A 15459-nucleotide genomic window follows, 5' to 3' on the forward strand; every position below is an offset into this window, starting at 1 on the left:
TACTGGCTGTGAGTTCCATCCCCAGAACCTATCACTTATGGGATCACCATTCATCCTTGTAGATAAACATCCAGTCACTCTCAAATTGTCAACACACACACAAAGACAGCAAGCATCAGATAATGGGGTCTTTAACGGATCTTGCATAGTCATTCCCAGCCATGGTGAGGCATATCGACCAGCTCCCTCCACCCAAGGCACAGAAATTTCTTCTCCTCCAGCAACAAGGGAAGAAAAGGCATCAGCTAGCAGAAATCTTGGTAGAATTATCCCTTGAGTAAAAACAACACCACACAAGAAAAGGAAGACGAAATGGATTGAGAGAGTAGCGACTTTTTCCATGCCGCTCCACATGCCCTTGGAGCACTTCCATTCTCTTCCCAAGGGAAGATGGTCATCAAAGCATGACTTTTGCCAAAGGGATTTTTCCAGTGCAAGAAAAGGCACACTTTGATGACCATCTCCATTTGGGAAGAGAATGGAAGGGCTACGACAGCATGAGAAGTGGCATGGAGAAAGCTGCTACTCTCCTGACTGGTTTCCCATGTCTTTACTCATGCAGTAAAGTCACCAACTGGGGGACCTGGGGCAAGTCACATACTCTCAGTCTCAAGGGAAGGCAATGAAAAACCTCCTCTGAATAAATCTTGCCAAGAAACCCCCATGATTGTTTCTCCTTAGTGTCACCATAAGTTGGAAATGACTTGAAGGCACACAACAACTATAACAAGGAACAAAATAAGGATAAATCCATACTGCAGAAACAAAGCTATTCAACATCACTTTAACAGCCATGACTCTATCCCTATGTAATCCTGGGATTTGTCGTTTGGTGAGGCACCAGAGCTTTCTGACAGACCAGGTTGAATACCTCACCGAACGACAAATCCCAGGATTCCACAGAATGGAGGCACGACAGTTAAAGTGATGTCAAACTGTTTTATTTCTGCAATGTGGAGGAGCTCTAAGTGTGAGAGGGGGAGTCTTTTAACAGGGAGGATTTTATATACAATGAGCCCTTGTTATCCACTGGGGTTTGGTTCCAGGACCCCTGTGGATACCAAAATCCGTGGATGTTCAAGTCCCATTAAATACAATGGGTAGTAAAAAAATTTCCTTTATATAAAATAGCCAAATCAAGATTTGCTTTTTGGAACGTACACATTTTTTTAATAGTTTCAAGATATGGATGCTCAAATCCGTGGATTAAAAATCCGTGGATATGGAGGGCCAACTGTGTATGTATATATGTGTGTACGCGAGTATATATATTCAGACAGGCCAAAATAAAGCTGCTTCGGGTCATTTTGGAGGTATGGTGTTTAAATGATGCATGTGTCCTAAAAGTCTGGAAGCCGTACCAAAGGCTTGATCCAGTCCTAAGGACTGGAGCACAGCTTTGGCGCAACATCCGGATTCTTAGTACGCGTGTATCATTTAAACAGCATAACTCCAAAGTGACTTGAAGCAGGTTTATTTTGAGCTGTCTGTTTGGGGCCATTTATTTATAAATAACATAGTGTACAATTTTGAACCCACAACCAATGGCAAGCACACAGGCTGCCATGATAAAGGGAGATGCGGTTCTATTGCCCCCTCTTTCGTCCGTTGAATTTTTTATTCGGCTGCGCACATATCCAGCCATGCTCACAAGGTATGAAAATCTACTTAAGAGGGGAGAAAATTCTCCTGCAGATATGAGTCTAAAGATATTCCATCTGAAGTAAACATCATTCCCTCTTTATCCAAATTTATAAACAACAAATGCACAATATTTTTACTCAACTTGGCAGCTGAGGGAGAGCTTGTCAGCTAGCGTTTCTCTCTCCCTTTTCTCTCTTCCTCGTTCCCTCTTTCCCCGCCCCCCCACCCCAAATAAATTAATCCTTACTCTGGTGGTTTGAGATTATGCACTGTATAATATAACAGTGCCTTATCAGACCTCATCAGCGAAGATGGAATTCATGTCTGTAAAATGCTGCAGGCAATGAGAATTTCATATTTTATCATCTTGATAAGGATATCGCAAATTCTCTGAAGCATTTCAAAACACTTAAATGAAAAAGGGGAGAAATGTGACTAAAAGGCTTTTTATATGGTTTGTTGTGGGTTATTATGAGTTATTTATAAAGCCCCCAAAAAGAAAGATTTGACATTTCAAATGGAAAAAGATTTGAGTATTTAATGGGACTTCCCCCCCCTCCCCGATCCAACCCCCCCCCGCCCTCTCAATTGAACGTCTTCAATCACATTTTAAATCATTAATATTTACTCTTGTGGCAAGTGGAAGACTGCCAAAAGGGGTTTGGAAGAGGAGGAGGAGGAGGAGAAAGGATGCCGGAGAATATCTCCCGGGCGCTAGTATTTTACATAAGATGCTTCCATCTCTTCTGAGCCTTTCTTATTTATCTGCAAGTCCTGTTCTTGAATCGCCAGCTTTGCTTCTGCAGCAACACAACAGCACACCAGATTTGGAGATGCAACAGCACACTTGCTGGCCACCTGACGGCTAATGGAAACCTCCTATACCCAAATCATTTCCAAACCGGTGGTTCTTAACCTTTGGGGGACAGGGTCACGGACCCCTTTAAAAATTCCCATATAATCTATGGACTTCCCCTCCCACCCATCCATTAAATATACATATATGGAAAGATATGCATGGGCAAAAGTGGCACACAGTTTATTGTATGATGTCCAACACTGATTTCCTTCACCCAGGACTAGTTTGGAATGGAGAAACGAATTACAATCTAGACTCCAAACCACAAGCATTTTCACAATTTTCTCCCTGCTACACGAATTTTTCAAAAACAAGACAGTTTTCAATGCAAAGTCGAAGGCTTTCATGGCCGGCATCATTCGATTTTTGTGGGTGTTTTGGGCTATGTGGCCATGTTCTGGAAGAGTTTATTCCTGATGTTTCGCCAGCATCTGTGGCTTTGGCATCTTCAGAGAATGCTGGCATGGAAGAGAGTGGAGTATATATAGGGTCACACAATACACACACACACACACACACACACCACTCTTTTCTATGCCAGCATTCTCTGAAGATGCCAGCCACTGATGCTGGTGAAACATCAGGAATAAACTCTTCCAGAACATGGCCACATAGCCCCAAAAACCCATAAAAATCAACACTGTTTTCAAATTCTATTTGTAGTTTGAGGGTTATTCTGCACAAAATACACATGCTTTTTTGAGTGGAGGGCAGCATCATTTCCATAGGAAAGAGCACTGTGCAGAAATTGCTGCAGAAAATGTGCAAACTGCGAGGACTGTATGAAGGAAACAGCATTGCCTTTGCAGAAAATACAATTTCTGCGCATAAATGTTATCTGTGCAGAAAAATACCATTATCAGTACAGAAAATACAATATTTTTCTGAAAAAAATCTTTACATATATTTGACAGGAGGAACTTGAGGGTGAAGAAGTGAAGAAAGAAAAACGGGTATAGATTTATCCTTATTTCCTGCCTCCATTGATCTGGTTACGGCCGTTGATGGGTGATTTGTATCATGATAGCAATGCCATACAAACACATACACACATATACACTGCCACCATCGTAGGCCAAACATCCTTGCATGGTGAATGTAAAGAGAGAGCCAGAAAGAAACTGTATTATGTGGAAGTCTAAGGCCATACCTGGAGTTAAGCACAGAGGCAGCATCATCCGCACCAGGAAAAGTCTATTTTAACCAACCTAAGGGAGTAAAATTTTGCAGCTCAGTCCCCCAAGATTGAAAGGATAAGATTCTTAGCTTTGGAATGTGAGCTCTATGTCTTTATATTGTAGATAAAGCAGCTGCAGTCTAACACTACTTTTTAAGTATCATTAAATGCCAAAGTCAAAAGCATCCATGTTGGAGCGTTGCGCTATGACCCTGGAGAACGCGGTTCGATTCCGCACTCGGCCATAGAAACCAACTGGGTGACCTTCGGCGAGTCGCACACTCTCAGCCCCAGGAAATAGTATGGTTGGGTTGCCTTAGGGTTACCATAAATCAGAAGCTATGCAGAGACACGCAACAACAACAGAGACAACAAAGATGGACCTTAGATCACAAGCATCACTTTGCATTGTGCCCAGAACCAAGGTTCGAAGAGTCAACATGACTCTTGTTTTTAGAATAATCAATAGAAAAGGAGAGGGTCAACTCTCTGGTCTCTGAGAGGTGGGGAAATGGTTAAAGAAATGATACAGAAGGGTAGCTATTCACAGTTTCTCGGGGGTGGGGGGAGCCATAAAAACATCAGAGGAGATCTGAAACTGGATCAGACCCATGGATTCTCTGGTTCAGTTCTGCGTTCTCACGGTGGCCTCATAGTTGCCTAAGGGAAGGCCACCAGCAGGGCAAGACAATTAGAGCACCTTCCCATTTTTCGTTCCCCAGCAACTGGCATTCAGAGAGAGAGAGAGAGTTCCTGAAGTGTAAAATGGCATTAATAGGGAGTGACTGAACAGCACTTTTCATCTTGTGCCAGATTAAAATTGCTACACAAAATGATTAATAATCATGGCCTGATGGTGCCACCCATAAGCCCCAGATTCTCAGCCTGATCCACACTGACTTCTTTCTTCTTCTTCTTCCCTCCCCGCCTTCTCTTATCAATAACAAGGACAAATAACTTTGCTGCAGAACATGAAGGCTTTCCAGGAAACTGCTACATTGGATTCATTACCTCCGATGTGAAGGTCAGGCTGACCCCCGGGTGAGGGAGACTGGGCCGCTGGAATTTTTTCCCAGGTGTTTATTAAGGCAGCCCTACCAAACAATTCTGTGATTATTTCTCTTGCCTGATTTTCTCAAGGGGTATTTAAAAAGAAGAGGCAAGGAGTACAAATGCGTAACTGTGAGCCGGTGTGATATGGACGACAACAGTACAGTGCTTTGACTGTATGTGTGTAGCGTCTATGGGTATGCATGTGTGCCTTCAAGTTGCCAGTCCACTTATGGCGACCCCATGAACTTCACAGGTTTTGTTAGGCAAGGACTAGTAAAGGGGTGATTTTGCCAGTCCCTTCCCCTAAAATATAACCTACAGCACCTGGCATTCCTTCGTGGTATCCCATCCTAATCCTCACCAGGGTTGATCCTGCTTAGCTTTGGGGTATTTAGGCGCCTGGCAATGTGACAGCCATTTATTTGTCTTCCTGAGCGAAGAGATTAAGTTCATCTGATTCATTTCTCATCCTCTATGCATTAATGTGTGCATGTATCGATGTGCCTTCAAGTCATTTGTCAACATATGGTGGTTCCATGAATTTCATAGGGTTTTCTTAAACAAGAAATACTCAGAGGTGGTTTGGCCAGTTCCTTCCTCTGAAATGTAACCTACAACACCTAGTGTTTTTTGGCAGTCTCCTAACAAATAATAACCAGGGCTGACCCTGCTAAGCCTCCAAGATCAGACAGGATCTGGCAACTTTAGGGTATTTAGGCTGCTACACAGGGATAAAAAGAAGGCAAAATCAGTAGGTGGTAGATTCGTCTTCTTTGGAGGTGTTTAAACAGAGGTACGGGGGTTGGATTATATGGCCCTTGTGGTCCTTTCCAACTCTTATGATTCTATGATTTTATATATCCAATGCAGGCTTCAGCTACATGTGTCATGGCTTCATATAACCGCCCCCATTCCCGTGGCACAACATCTCTGCCAGTGGTACTCACATTTAAATTATGTGGACTGTACAGTGAATTTCCTCCCAAACCATCACTGTATCCTCCCGTCTGATTGATAACATGACGCAGGGTATCCACCTACAAGGGGAAGACACAGAAACAAGAATAACCTCACCATTTTTAAAAAACGAAAGGAAGAAAGAAATCTACTCATAGGTGGGCAACACGAACATGGTTCAAATCTACTCATAGGTGGACAACATGAACATGTTCCAAAGAAAACTGGATCTATGTGTGTGCAATGGTGGTGTTATACTGAGGCTGGATGTTCATAAACCTTATCGTTGCCTGGTACTTATTATTTCTGGATTCACTAGCTTCAAACACTATCCGGAGTATTGAAGAGTTGGCTTCTCCAACAGCGTAAGGCCTGTTCATTTCCCATTTTCCTGGATCTCACCAGTTTCTGCTTTGGTATTGTCAAAGCCATAAGGGCTAGCATCTTACTTTTCTGCTCTGTATTTGGTATTGTGAGGGTTTTTTATTAACGAAAAAGGAAAAGAATGTGCCTATGAACTCCTAGCCAAAATGTTTACAGAACAGGGTTCTCTATGGTGCATGGCTGTGGAATATACTTGCCGCCCCAGAAATCCAAGGCAGCCCCATTGATCTTTTGTTTAAAAGGGGGGCTGGAATGGTGAAGGAGAACAAAAGGCAGTCTTTCAATAAATAAATTTAAAAACCACACAAGCCAGACAGCTCAGCTAGATCAGGTTTTGCACTTCAACTGTTAGCCAAAGGTGATCCCAGAAAGGAAGCGAGAAAAAGGAAAGGAATTAAAACCAGATTTCAGAGTTGACAGCGGAATCACACACCCAACCCCATGCTGTGAGCTCAAGCCAGAGCCGAACTGCATTCACAAAGCTTGAAACATTTCCAATCGAGGGGGAAGGAGGGGAGGTAAAAAATAAAATGAAGGGGGGAAAAAAGAGAGAAAAGGAGACGGGCGATCTTACATGGGTAAGATTCTACAAGAAGGGTACCAAGTTGCGCATTCAATCCGCCCAAAGGCAGGGAGGAAATTTGCTAAGGTTTAAAACAGGGTGGGTGGGGGGGTTGTTGAATTGTTCTTTCCATGTTTGATTGCCTTTCTTTTTTGCAATAATAATATTAATATTAATATTAATAATAATAATAAAGCCCAAACCATACCCTGCTAACAAGGACCTAATTGGGAGGGGCGATTTTTCTCCTACCTGTGATTGCACATTGGCTCCGACTTGTGCCCCCTGGTAAGAATCCCCATTCAGACTCTGCATGTTCATGAACATGTCCCCAGAATTAGGGAGGTTAAAAGAACCCGAAGAACCTGGAAACGAAAGAGTTCAGTAGCTGAATAACAAGAGAGCGGCAAACAACACACACACTCACACACACACACACCCTTTCCAGAGCTTGGAAAGATTTTGGAGGTTGCACTTGCACTGCAGAATTGATGTTTTTTGGCAGTGCTTTAACTGCCCTGGCTCCATGCTATGGGATGTTAGGATTTGTAGTTTGGCAACCTGTTGAACCTTCTCTGTCAGAGAACTCTGGTGCCACAGCATGCTATATATCCCAAGATTCCATAGCATGAAACCACAACAGTTAAAGCGGCATCAAACTGCATTATTTCTGCAGTGCAAATGCAGCCTGAGAATACAAACATATTCCCATTTGTCAGCACTCTTTAAGAAACCCCAAATGAGTTAATTTTACCTCCCTTCTTCGTTAGTAAAAAATTAAGTGAAATGAATGAATGAATAAATAAATAAATAAATAAAGGGTAGGGATAAAATCCACATTACTTTTATGTCCAAGCATCAAAACCAGGACGGGTTTTGTTGCTCTCCAAAGTAACACATTCTAGTTAATGCACTTTAGGGCCTTGGTTTCTGCTGGGATTTTGTTCCAGGAATCCTTCTGGATACCAAAATTTGTGAATGCTCAAGTCCCATTATATACAATGGCATAATAAAATGGCATCCCTTGCAAAATGGCAAAATCAAAGTTTGCTTTGGAGGGAATTATTTTAATATTTTCAAGCTGTGCATGGTTGAATCCGCGGATGCAGAATTGGCGGATATGGAGGGCCGACTGTAGTTACTTGTAACAGGTCAGTTCCAAGCTCTGAATTATGCACACCCTCCCAAGACCTACAAAAAAAGGCAACAAGGAAGAGGAAGAGGAAAGGAAAGGAAACAAAGAAGGCAGGCAGGAAGTGCTTTGCAGAGAAGGATTTGCCCACAAAGTCAAAGAGGGGCACAAGCACGCCAGTGCACACCTTCGCCAAGGACTCAGCTGTAGCTCAAAACCAGAATGCACACTCTGCAACCACACCGTCTTGGGTTCAGTCCCAAGGAGTTTGGATAGCTGCACAGGTAAATTTGTCTTTTTCCAATAGATGTTGTAGAATAGTGTGACTCAAAACAGGAGTCCCTGGATCTGCACCAGTTCCTGACTCATGGGCTGCTGATCCCCTGCATGTTTCCAGGGAAGAAACAACGGTGGCCAATGGGCATAGATATGGTGCCAGACCCTGGCCAATTGGATAGAAATAATTACAGTTCCCCCCACATCTGACAGCTTGCAGAGCGCTGCCATAGAACGCTCCATTCTGAAGGAGAAAGGAAGACTACAACTCCCATCTCTTCCCAGGCATTATAGGGACGCTGGCTGTAGAGGATGGGATTGCAGTCCAATGTCTTCCTTGGGGAACAGTTATCTTTAAAAGCCACTGGAGCTCAAGTACACAATACAAGGTCAGGTCAGACCAGCAAAAAGTAGTTATTCTAATTCCCTTGGGTATGCTTCCTGTTTGACTGTTTCTCACAAACCATTTTGTTGCTGATGGATCAGCACTATTCTAAATTTCTTGCAAACCTGATTGGCCGAGGGTACATCTGCATTGCAGAAATAATGCAAATTGACACCATCCTACGGAATCCTGGGATTTGTAGTTTTACACATTCTTTAGCCTTCTTTGCCAAAGAGGGCGGCTGGTGCCTCCCAAAAGTACAAATTCAGGATTCTGTAGGATGGAACGGTGGCAGTTAAAGCGGAGTCAAGCTGCATTGTTTCTATTGCAGATTCACCCCAAGAGTACCCAAGGACATCGGGCTGCTTTGTTATGCATTTAGTGGCTTGCAAAACCATGCATCTTGAGTAAAAGGTTTCCTATGAAAAAAGGATTTCCACCTTCCTCACAAGACACAGCTGTAGGCTATGAAAGCATCTTTCCTTCCAACCTGCTCATAAGCCAAATACAGTTGATGGTGGGGTACCAAATGTAAGGTTGAACTGGTCCTTGCTAACGTTCACCATAGTCTGTTCAAAATGAGAAGTGCTGGTTTGTAGCTTGATTTGGAACCTGGAAGTCCATCTCTTGAAATCCCCAATCCTGATGTGTTTTAAAGCACATCATTTCTCTGCTACAACATTAGCAAAAGAGTTGTGCATTTGAACAGACGGCCGCAGACCCTAACACCACCAGAGGCAGAAAGTGTTCGGCCTCCAGCATAACACTTTTCCTCAGAGTCAACGAAATCATTTTCACCTGCTTGTGAAGCCTTCAAATGACACTGACCGAAGGCAGAGAAATCCATTGACTTTCTAGCATGTGCAAACTGCTCTCTGGCACCTTCATTCTTGGGCTGGTGTTGTCAAGAGGGGTGAGATCATGCTGCAGTTTTTCCATATACAACTAAATATTATTAGAGCTGACAATAAATCTAGAGCTGCAACAGTGAATTTGGTGATGAGGAACCTTCGACTGCAACTTCCATAATCCCTTATCATGGGTGCCATTGACAGGGGCTCATGGGTGTTAAAGTCAAGCCCATCTAGTGAGCTTCAATTGATTGATCAGATCATTTTTTAAAATAAAAAACCATAATATATTAAAAAGGGTTACCCACCAGGATTCTAAAATGTTTTAAATACAAGTATTACTTTTTTAAAAGCACTGTTTGAAAAGAGGCACTTTATCTTGTCTCATGCATGGGAAGGATGCGCCTTCTAAAACAAATTCTGCTAGAACACAAATGTGCATCATCTCAAAATGAAGGAAGTATCGTCCTTGCTTTGGCCAATTGTGCCCCCAAATGCAAATATATGTAAATTCGATGGGCAGAGCAACCACTCGACTAAAGCATGTCACGTTAAAACCGATCAACGTTTCCTTTAGCCAGCTGCAGCCTTCGTAAATATTAATCTGCCCATGTTATGTACGATAATTCGGGCTCCTGAGAGCAAGGAAGATGTTCAGCGGAGACCATTTTCCAAGACTATTGGAAATAAGGATTTGGGGGTTCCCAATGCAATTTCCCCCATGTATAAAAGACTTTTTTTGGTGTACAATTCCTTAAAAACCATAATGCACTACTTGCCCCCCATTGTCATCATTCCCCATCCAGCAGAGGTTTCCATTCTGTGCTGTCACTAAAGACTGAAAGGAGACTTCACACTCAGCTTGGGTTTAATGCCTCCTCTGGATGGAAACGGCTGGAAATTGCTAATTAAGTTGATTTGTTCTCATCAGAAGGCACAACCGCCCATTCATTTCATCATTCGCTTTTGCTGTTTCCTACTTTTAAGGATCCTCATTTTGCATTGGAAGGGAGCATTCCCGGATTGGGTAGAAAGCCCCCAAAGAGACACAACAAAAAACTATGAATGCCGGCCGTGAAAGCCTTCGATTTCACAGTTTCGCTACCATTCGCACTTGCTTTGGCTCATGTGGGGCCATGCTGCTTTCCTTAAGACCTACAGAAGACTTACAAACATTTTAACTGCTCAGGGTAAATATGACTAGATTTTTCTTGCTTGGATGTTAAAGAGCTTTGAGTAGAGGGGCTTTCCACCACGCTTTTTGAGCTAGCCAGCCAATGCTTTGGTTGCAGGTCTGCCATGCTGGAAAGCCTTTAAGAAGGCATCATTCACCCCACTTTTCCTTTAAAGCAACTTCCTGCTGAACCAACTCCACAGGGAGAATCCTCCTTCTCCAAAAAGGAATCAATCAAGGAGCTGAGGAAGCCTGGTCCTTCATCCCGAAGAGCATTTATTAGAACCTGTTCCGTTCCTTTCCAACTTCCATCTTTGTTTTTTAAGATATCGACCAGGTCATGCCATGCAAAAGTGGAGGCTACCTACCAGAGTTTGGCGTGGTGGGTGAGTTTGTCTGGTTGTTTTGGACAGCTGCGGCTACAGCATGGGCGGCCGTCACCGCTGTTTTTGCTGCGTAGAGGTTGGCTTCTTCCTGAAATTTCCCTATGTTCTTCTTGTACCTGATTCGCTTGTTGCCAAACCAATTCGATACCTGCCAGAGAAAGGAAGAAAGGTGGGTTTTTTCCCCCTTAAGATAAAAACCACACACCAAAAAACAGGGTGAAACCAAATCAGGCTGAACCAACACAGTATTTTCATGATGCCTGGTTTCGCCCACCAAATATTAAACCCTCAATCTTTAATTTAATACAAATGCACCACTTTAATAAGATCAGTATACAGTATATTTATTAATAAAGGTTGTATCTTCCTTATTCAGAGTTCCAACATCCAAAATATTCCAAAACGTTTTCTCATGGGTGGCTGAGACAGTGACACCTTTCCTTTCTGAGGGTTCGGCGTACGCAAACTTTGTTTCATGCACTACATTATTTAAAATGTTGTATACAATTACCTTCAAGCTATGCATATAAGGCATATATGAAATACAAATGAATTTTGTGTTCAGACTTGGGTCCCATCACCAAGATATATCTTGGATATGCAAATATATGTTTCCAAAATCCAAAAAATATAAAAATAAAAATCTGAAATCCAAAACACTTCTAGACCTAAGCTTTTTGGATAAAGGAGATTGAACCTGTATCCTAAAAGTACCAAGTCCCATTTGATCTTAGAGGCTAAGCAAGGTCAGCTCTGGTTAACACTTGGATGAGAGGCCACCAATGAATCCTAGGTGCTGTAGGCTATATTTCAGAGGAAGGAACTAGCAATGCCACCTCTGAGCATTCCTTGCTTAAGAAAACCCTATGAGGTTGCCATAAGTTGACAGGAGGCTTGAGGCGCATATACACATGCATGTTTTGGGTTTTTTCCCATTGGTACCTAAAGAAGAGCATTAGTTGGGGACCACTTTTAACAAGGGTGCTGGGAAAAATAGGGGTACAGTGGTTTGGATCACACCACCATGGTCAACTGCCCTTACCACAGGTAGATGGTTTTGGAAAGAGCTCATATAAATGCCTTCTAGGACTTGGCACACTGGTAGGGCTGGTTGTCTTTGCAACTGGAGGGATGTGCCATATGTAAACTGAACTAAGATCCCTGCCCTAACCTTCCTCCAGCTGAGCCATGCCTCCACAGTCGTTTTGCTAAACGTCCAAGTGGTAGAAGAAAACCATGCTTAGGACTCAGAAATGGAAGAAATACCACACAGACACATACACACTCCAAAAAAAGAGTGACTTTTGGAAATCATGCAACTCGTCTTTGTTTTTGCAGAGGGGTGTTTTACGAAATCTTGGCAGGCCTGCCAACAAAGCCAAGCTTGGCCCGCTGCGACCAAAAAAAAAAGAGGCAAGGGGGCGAAAATAAATCAATAACGGATGAACTGTTGCTTTGTCATCTCTCTTTGAAGATGGTTGCAGTGCTGCCAAGCCAGCTTCTAAAGCTCTACCTATTAACCCCCCCAAAGGTCACGGCCAGAGCAGCTGAAACAAAGCCGCTGGGGAAACCGGCTGCAGAAACTCTTTTCCAATCCTGGCCATTAGCTGGATACTTTTGTAATTAATAACCGTAGTAAATAACTATGAAACATTCTGCTGGCGGGCAAGGCTACGGGCTCTTGCATTCACAGGGGTTCCAGAATAACAGAAAGAAAAGCCCTTAGCCAAGCAGATCTATAAGAGCAGTAAACTTGGGAGATTCTGATAGTAATTTACTCCTAGGATGCTCATGACTAGGATGGTGGGAAAGTAGTTCTCTCATCTAGATAGGCTCTTTAGCTGAGTAGAAGCTGGCTTTTGCTTTCCTCACTGTACTTAGGTTCATTCTTGTTAAGCCAAGCAGTTTTTGCTTCCTAGGTTGCATCCACATTGCAGAAATAATTCAGTTTCACACCACTTTGACTGCCATGGCTCCATTCTATGGAATCCTGGGAACTGTATTTTGTTGTGGCACCAGACCTCTCCGACAGAGAAGGCAAAAGGTCTTGCAAAACTAATTAATCCGATTCTATAGCATTGGGCCATGGAAGTTAAAATAGTGTCAAACTAGACTATTTCTGCAGTCCGGATGCAGCCTTGGCTGTTGCTGGAGTGCAAATAGATCTAAGCAAAGGGCATTAATTGGCACAATGGGAGCAAATATCAAAGAAATGTGGGTAGATCTTCAATTTGGGGGAGCTCAGCCAGTTGAAAGGTTGCAAAATCTAGAGGCACAGTGGAAATGCAAGCCTTTCTGCTTATTGTACATTATAATTTAAACAGGAGGAAGCGTTCTTGCTCTATACTACTCTCTGCAGACCAAAGAATTCAAGCAATCTTGGGCACAACCTTACTCTATAAATCAAACTCTTCCTGTTTCAACACAGACAATTCCTTGGTGGTTGTGCATCTCTGAATAACCACTGAAAAGCATCTCTGCGCTTTTTAGTGATGCTAAACCTTTTCTTTGGCCGGGATTGGCAAGGGTCCAGCTTGGCTAGACTTGAGCATCCTTTCTGTAAGGAACCTTCTTTCCTGGCTCCCAAATCCTGGCCTTTGCTTGAATAGAAATTAACAAAAGGGCCCCAAGCTTGAAACACAATAAAAGAAGGTGCATCTTCTTGCACGCCTGCATTCCCAAGACGATGCACCACTGTATTATATATATTGCACTTAATATTACCTTGTCAGTCAGGAAGCAATAATACATTAATGAAAGCCAGCAAATAATTACTGTGGACAATCCAATTATGGCTTTATTAACAGTTTCATAATTGCAGAATCTCTATACGTCAACGGCGTTGTCCACGGATATATAAGAAATCGGCATTTATGCACACCTCTGGACCAATCAAACAAGGGCCCTCACTAATAAAGGCTTGTTTAATTCTCCCAGTAAAAATTTTAATATCCCCGCAGCCTGGGGAAGACTCAGCGAATGGATTTTGCCTGACATCGGATCGTTTCCACCCTGCTAGTCCCACTTCTTCTTAATCTTTAATATCAAGGCAATTAAAATTAATGGCCGCTCATCCAAAGCAACTGTGGGCAGTGTTGCCTTGACATCCGTTGTTTGATAGGATTACCTAGAGGTTAAACTAACAAGCAAGGTTTAATTGGAAGCAGTGAAAGGAGCAGCGGATCATACGTTATGTTTAACCTGCATACCCCATCCAAATGAAGGCCTAAAACCAGGGCGAAACTCCCTGTTACCCCCACCAGCCATTCCCACCATCACCAAAACCCAGATATAATTTTGTTTGAAAAATGGATATGTTCCACTGCAGACTTGCTCTCTGCAACCTATTCCTGCAGCTAAAATACAGGCCGTGGCAGAACCCGGCTGCCAAAGTCAAGCAATCTTTGCTTTCTTGGTCTTTTGCAGATGAGCCGGGAGGTCATCCCATTGTCTGGAATCTCAGGAGGGAGAGAGGGCAGTTGGCAGCCATCAAAGAAAGAGCTAACCCCAGGGTATCCTTCACCCCTTCTGCTGTTGCCTCCACCGCTCTCCCCCCCCATCCCCTCCGCCTCTAAGCCCCAGCTGACCTTTCTGCCAGCTGGAGGGAGAAAGCAATGGAAGAGGGGGAGAGAAGCTTTCTACAGCATCCACCAAACTTCCACCAAGCACACAGCTTCCTCTTGGAAACCATTCGATTAATTCTTTGTGGCAGGAGGAGACATTTGGAGATTCCAGTTTCCTCAGAGAAGGCAGCCACTGACTTAATCAGCCAAGGACCTTAAAGGCCTGCAAGAAATGCAAAGCATGTTACTTATGGATTAGAATCCTAGAATCCTAGAGCTGGAAGAGACCCCAAGAGTCATCCAGTCTAACCCCATTCTGCCATGCAGGAAGACACAATCAAAGCAGCCCCAACAGATGGCCATCCAGCCTCTGTTTTAAAACCTCCAAAGAGGAGACTCCACCACACTCCAAGGCAGCATCTTCCACTGTCAAACAGTTCTTACTTTCAGGAGGGTCTTCCTAATGTTTAGGTGGAATCTCTTTTCTGCTGTAGCTTGTACCCATTGCTCCCTGTCCTAGCCTCTGGAGTAGCAGAAAACAACCTTGCTCCATCCTCAATAATACATCCCTTCAAATATTTAAACATGGCCATCTTCTCACCCTTAACCTTTTCTTCCTCAGGTTAAACATACCCAGCTCCCAAAGCCACTCCTCATAGGGCTTGGTGGTTTCCAGACCTTTCCTCATTTTGGTCGCCCTCCTCTGGACACGCTTTGGCTTGTCAATATCCTTCTTGAATTGTAATGGCCAAAACTGGACCCTGTATTCCAGGTGAGGTCTGACCAAAGCAGAATGGATCTAGCCATTACATCTCGATCTAGACACTACAGTTGCACCGGTAACCTACTAGACATAGATTAGACACCTCGATCTAGATGCTACAGTTGCACTCCTACTCCTTTCCCTCCTCCTTCTCTTCACTATTTCCTTGTGACAATCTTGGGGGGTAGGCCAAGATGATAGATAGACTCATGGTCACTCACTTAAGTTCATGGTTCAGTGGATCCTTACAGCCTGCATCACACAAGTCCAAGTCCCATACTGGCTCTCTGTGG

General features: G+C 43.3%; 1 protein-coding gene across 2 annotated transcripts in view; it reads right to left on the reverse strand.

The window, feature by feature from the left end:
- The window catches only part of PBX3 (PBX homeobox 3), a 202636-nt gene that overhangs the window by 4598 nt on the left and 182579 nt on the right, over positions 1 to 15459 (reverse strand). Inside the window, exons 7-9 of one of the 2 annotated variants that reach the window (XM_042480006.1) lie at positions 10823 to 10988; positions 6889 to 7001; positions 5681 to 5770 (exon numbers count right to left, since the gene is read on the reverse strand). In XM_042480006.1, the coding sequence (XP_042335940.1) occupies positions 5681 to 5770; positions 6889 to 7001; positions 10823 to 10988 (369 nt within the window). The remainder of the gene's footprint in view (positions 1 to 5680; positions 5771 to 6888; positions 7002 to 10822; positions 10989 to 15459) is intronic. The other variant, XM_042480007.1, reaches the window with a different exon arrangement.

The sequence above is a fragment of the Sceloporus undulatus genome, chromosome 7 (genome assembly GCF_019175285.1).
Source record: "Sceloporus undulatus isolate JIND9_A2432 ecotype Alabama chromosome 7, SceUnd_v1.1, whole genome shotgun sequence".
NCBI lineage: Eukaryota > Metazoa > Chordata > Lepidosauria > Squamata > Phrynosomatidae > Sceloporus > Sceloporus undulatus.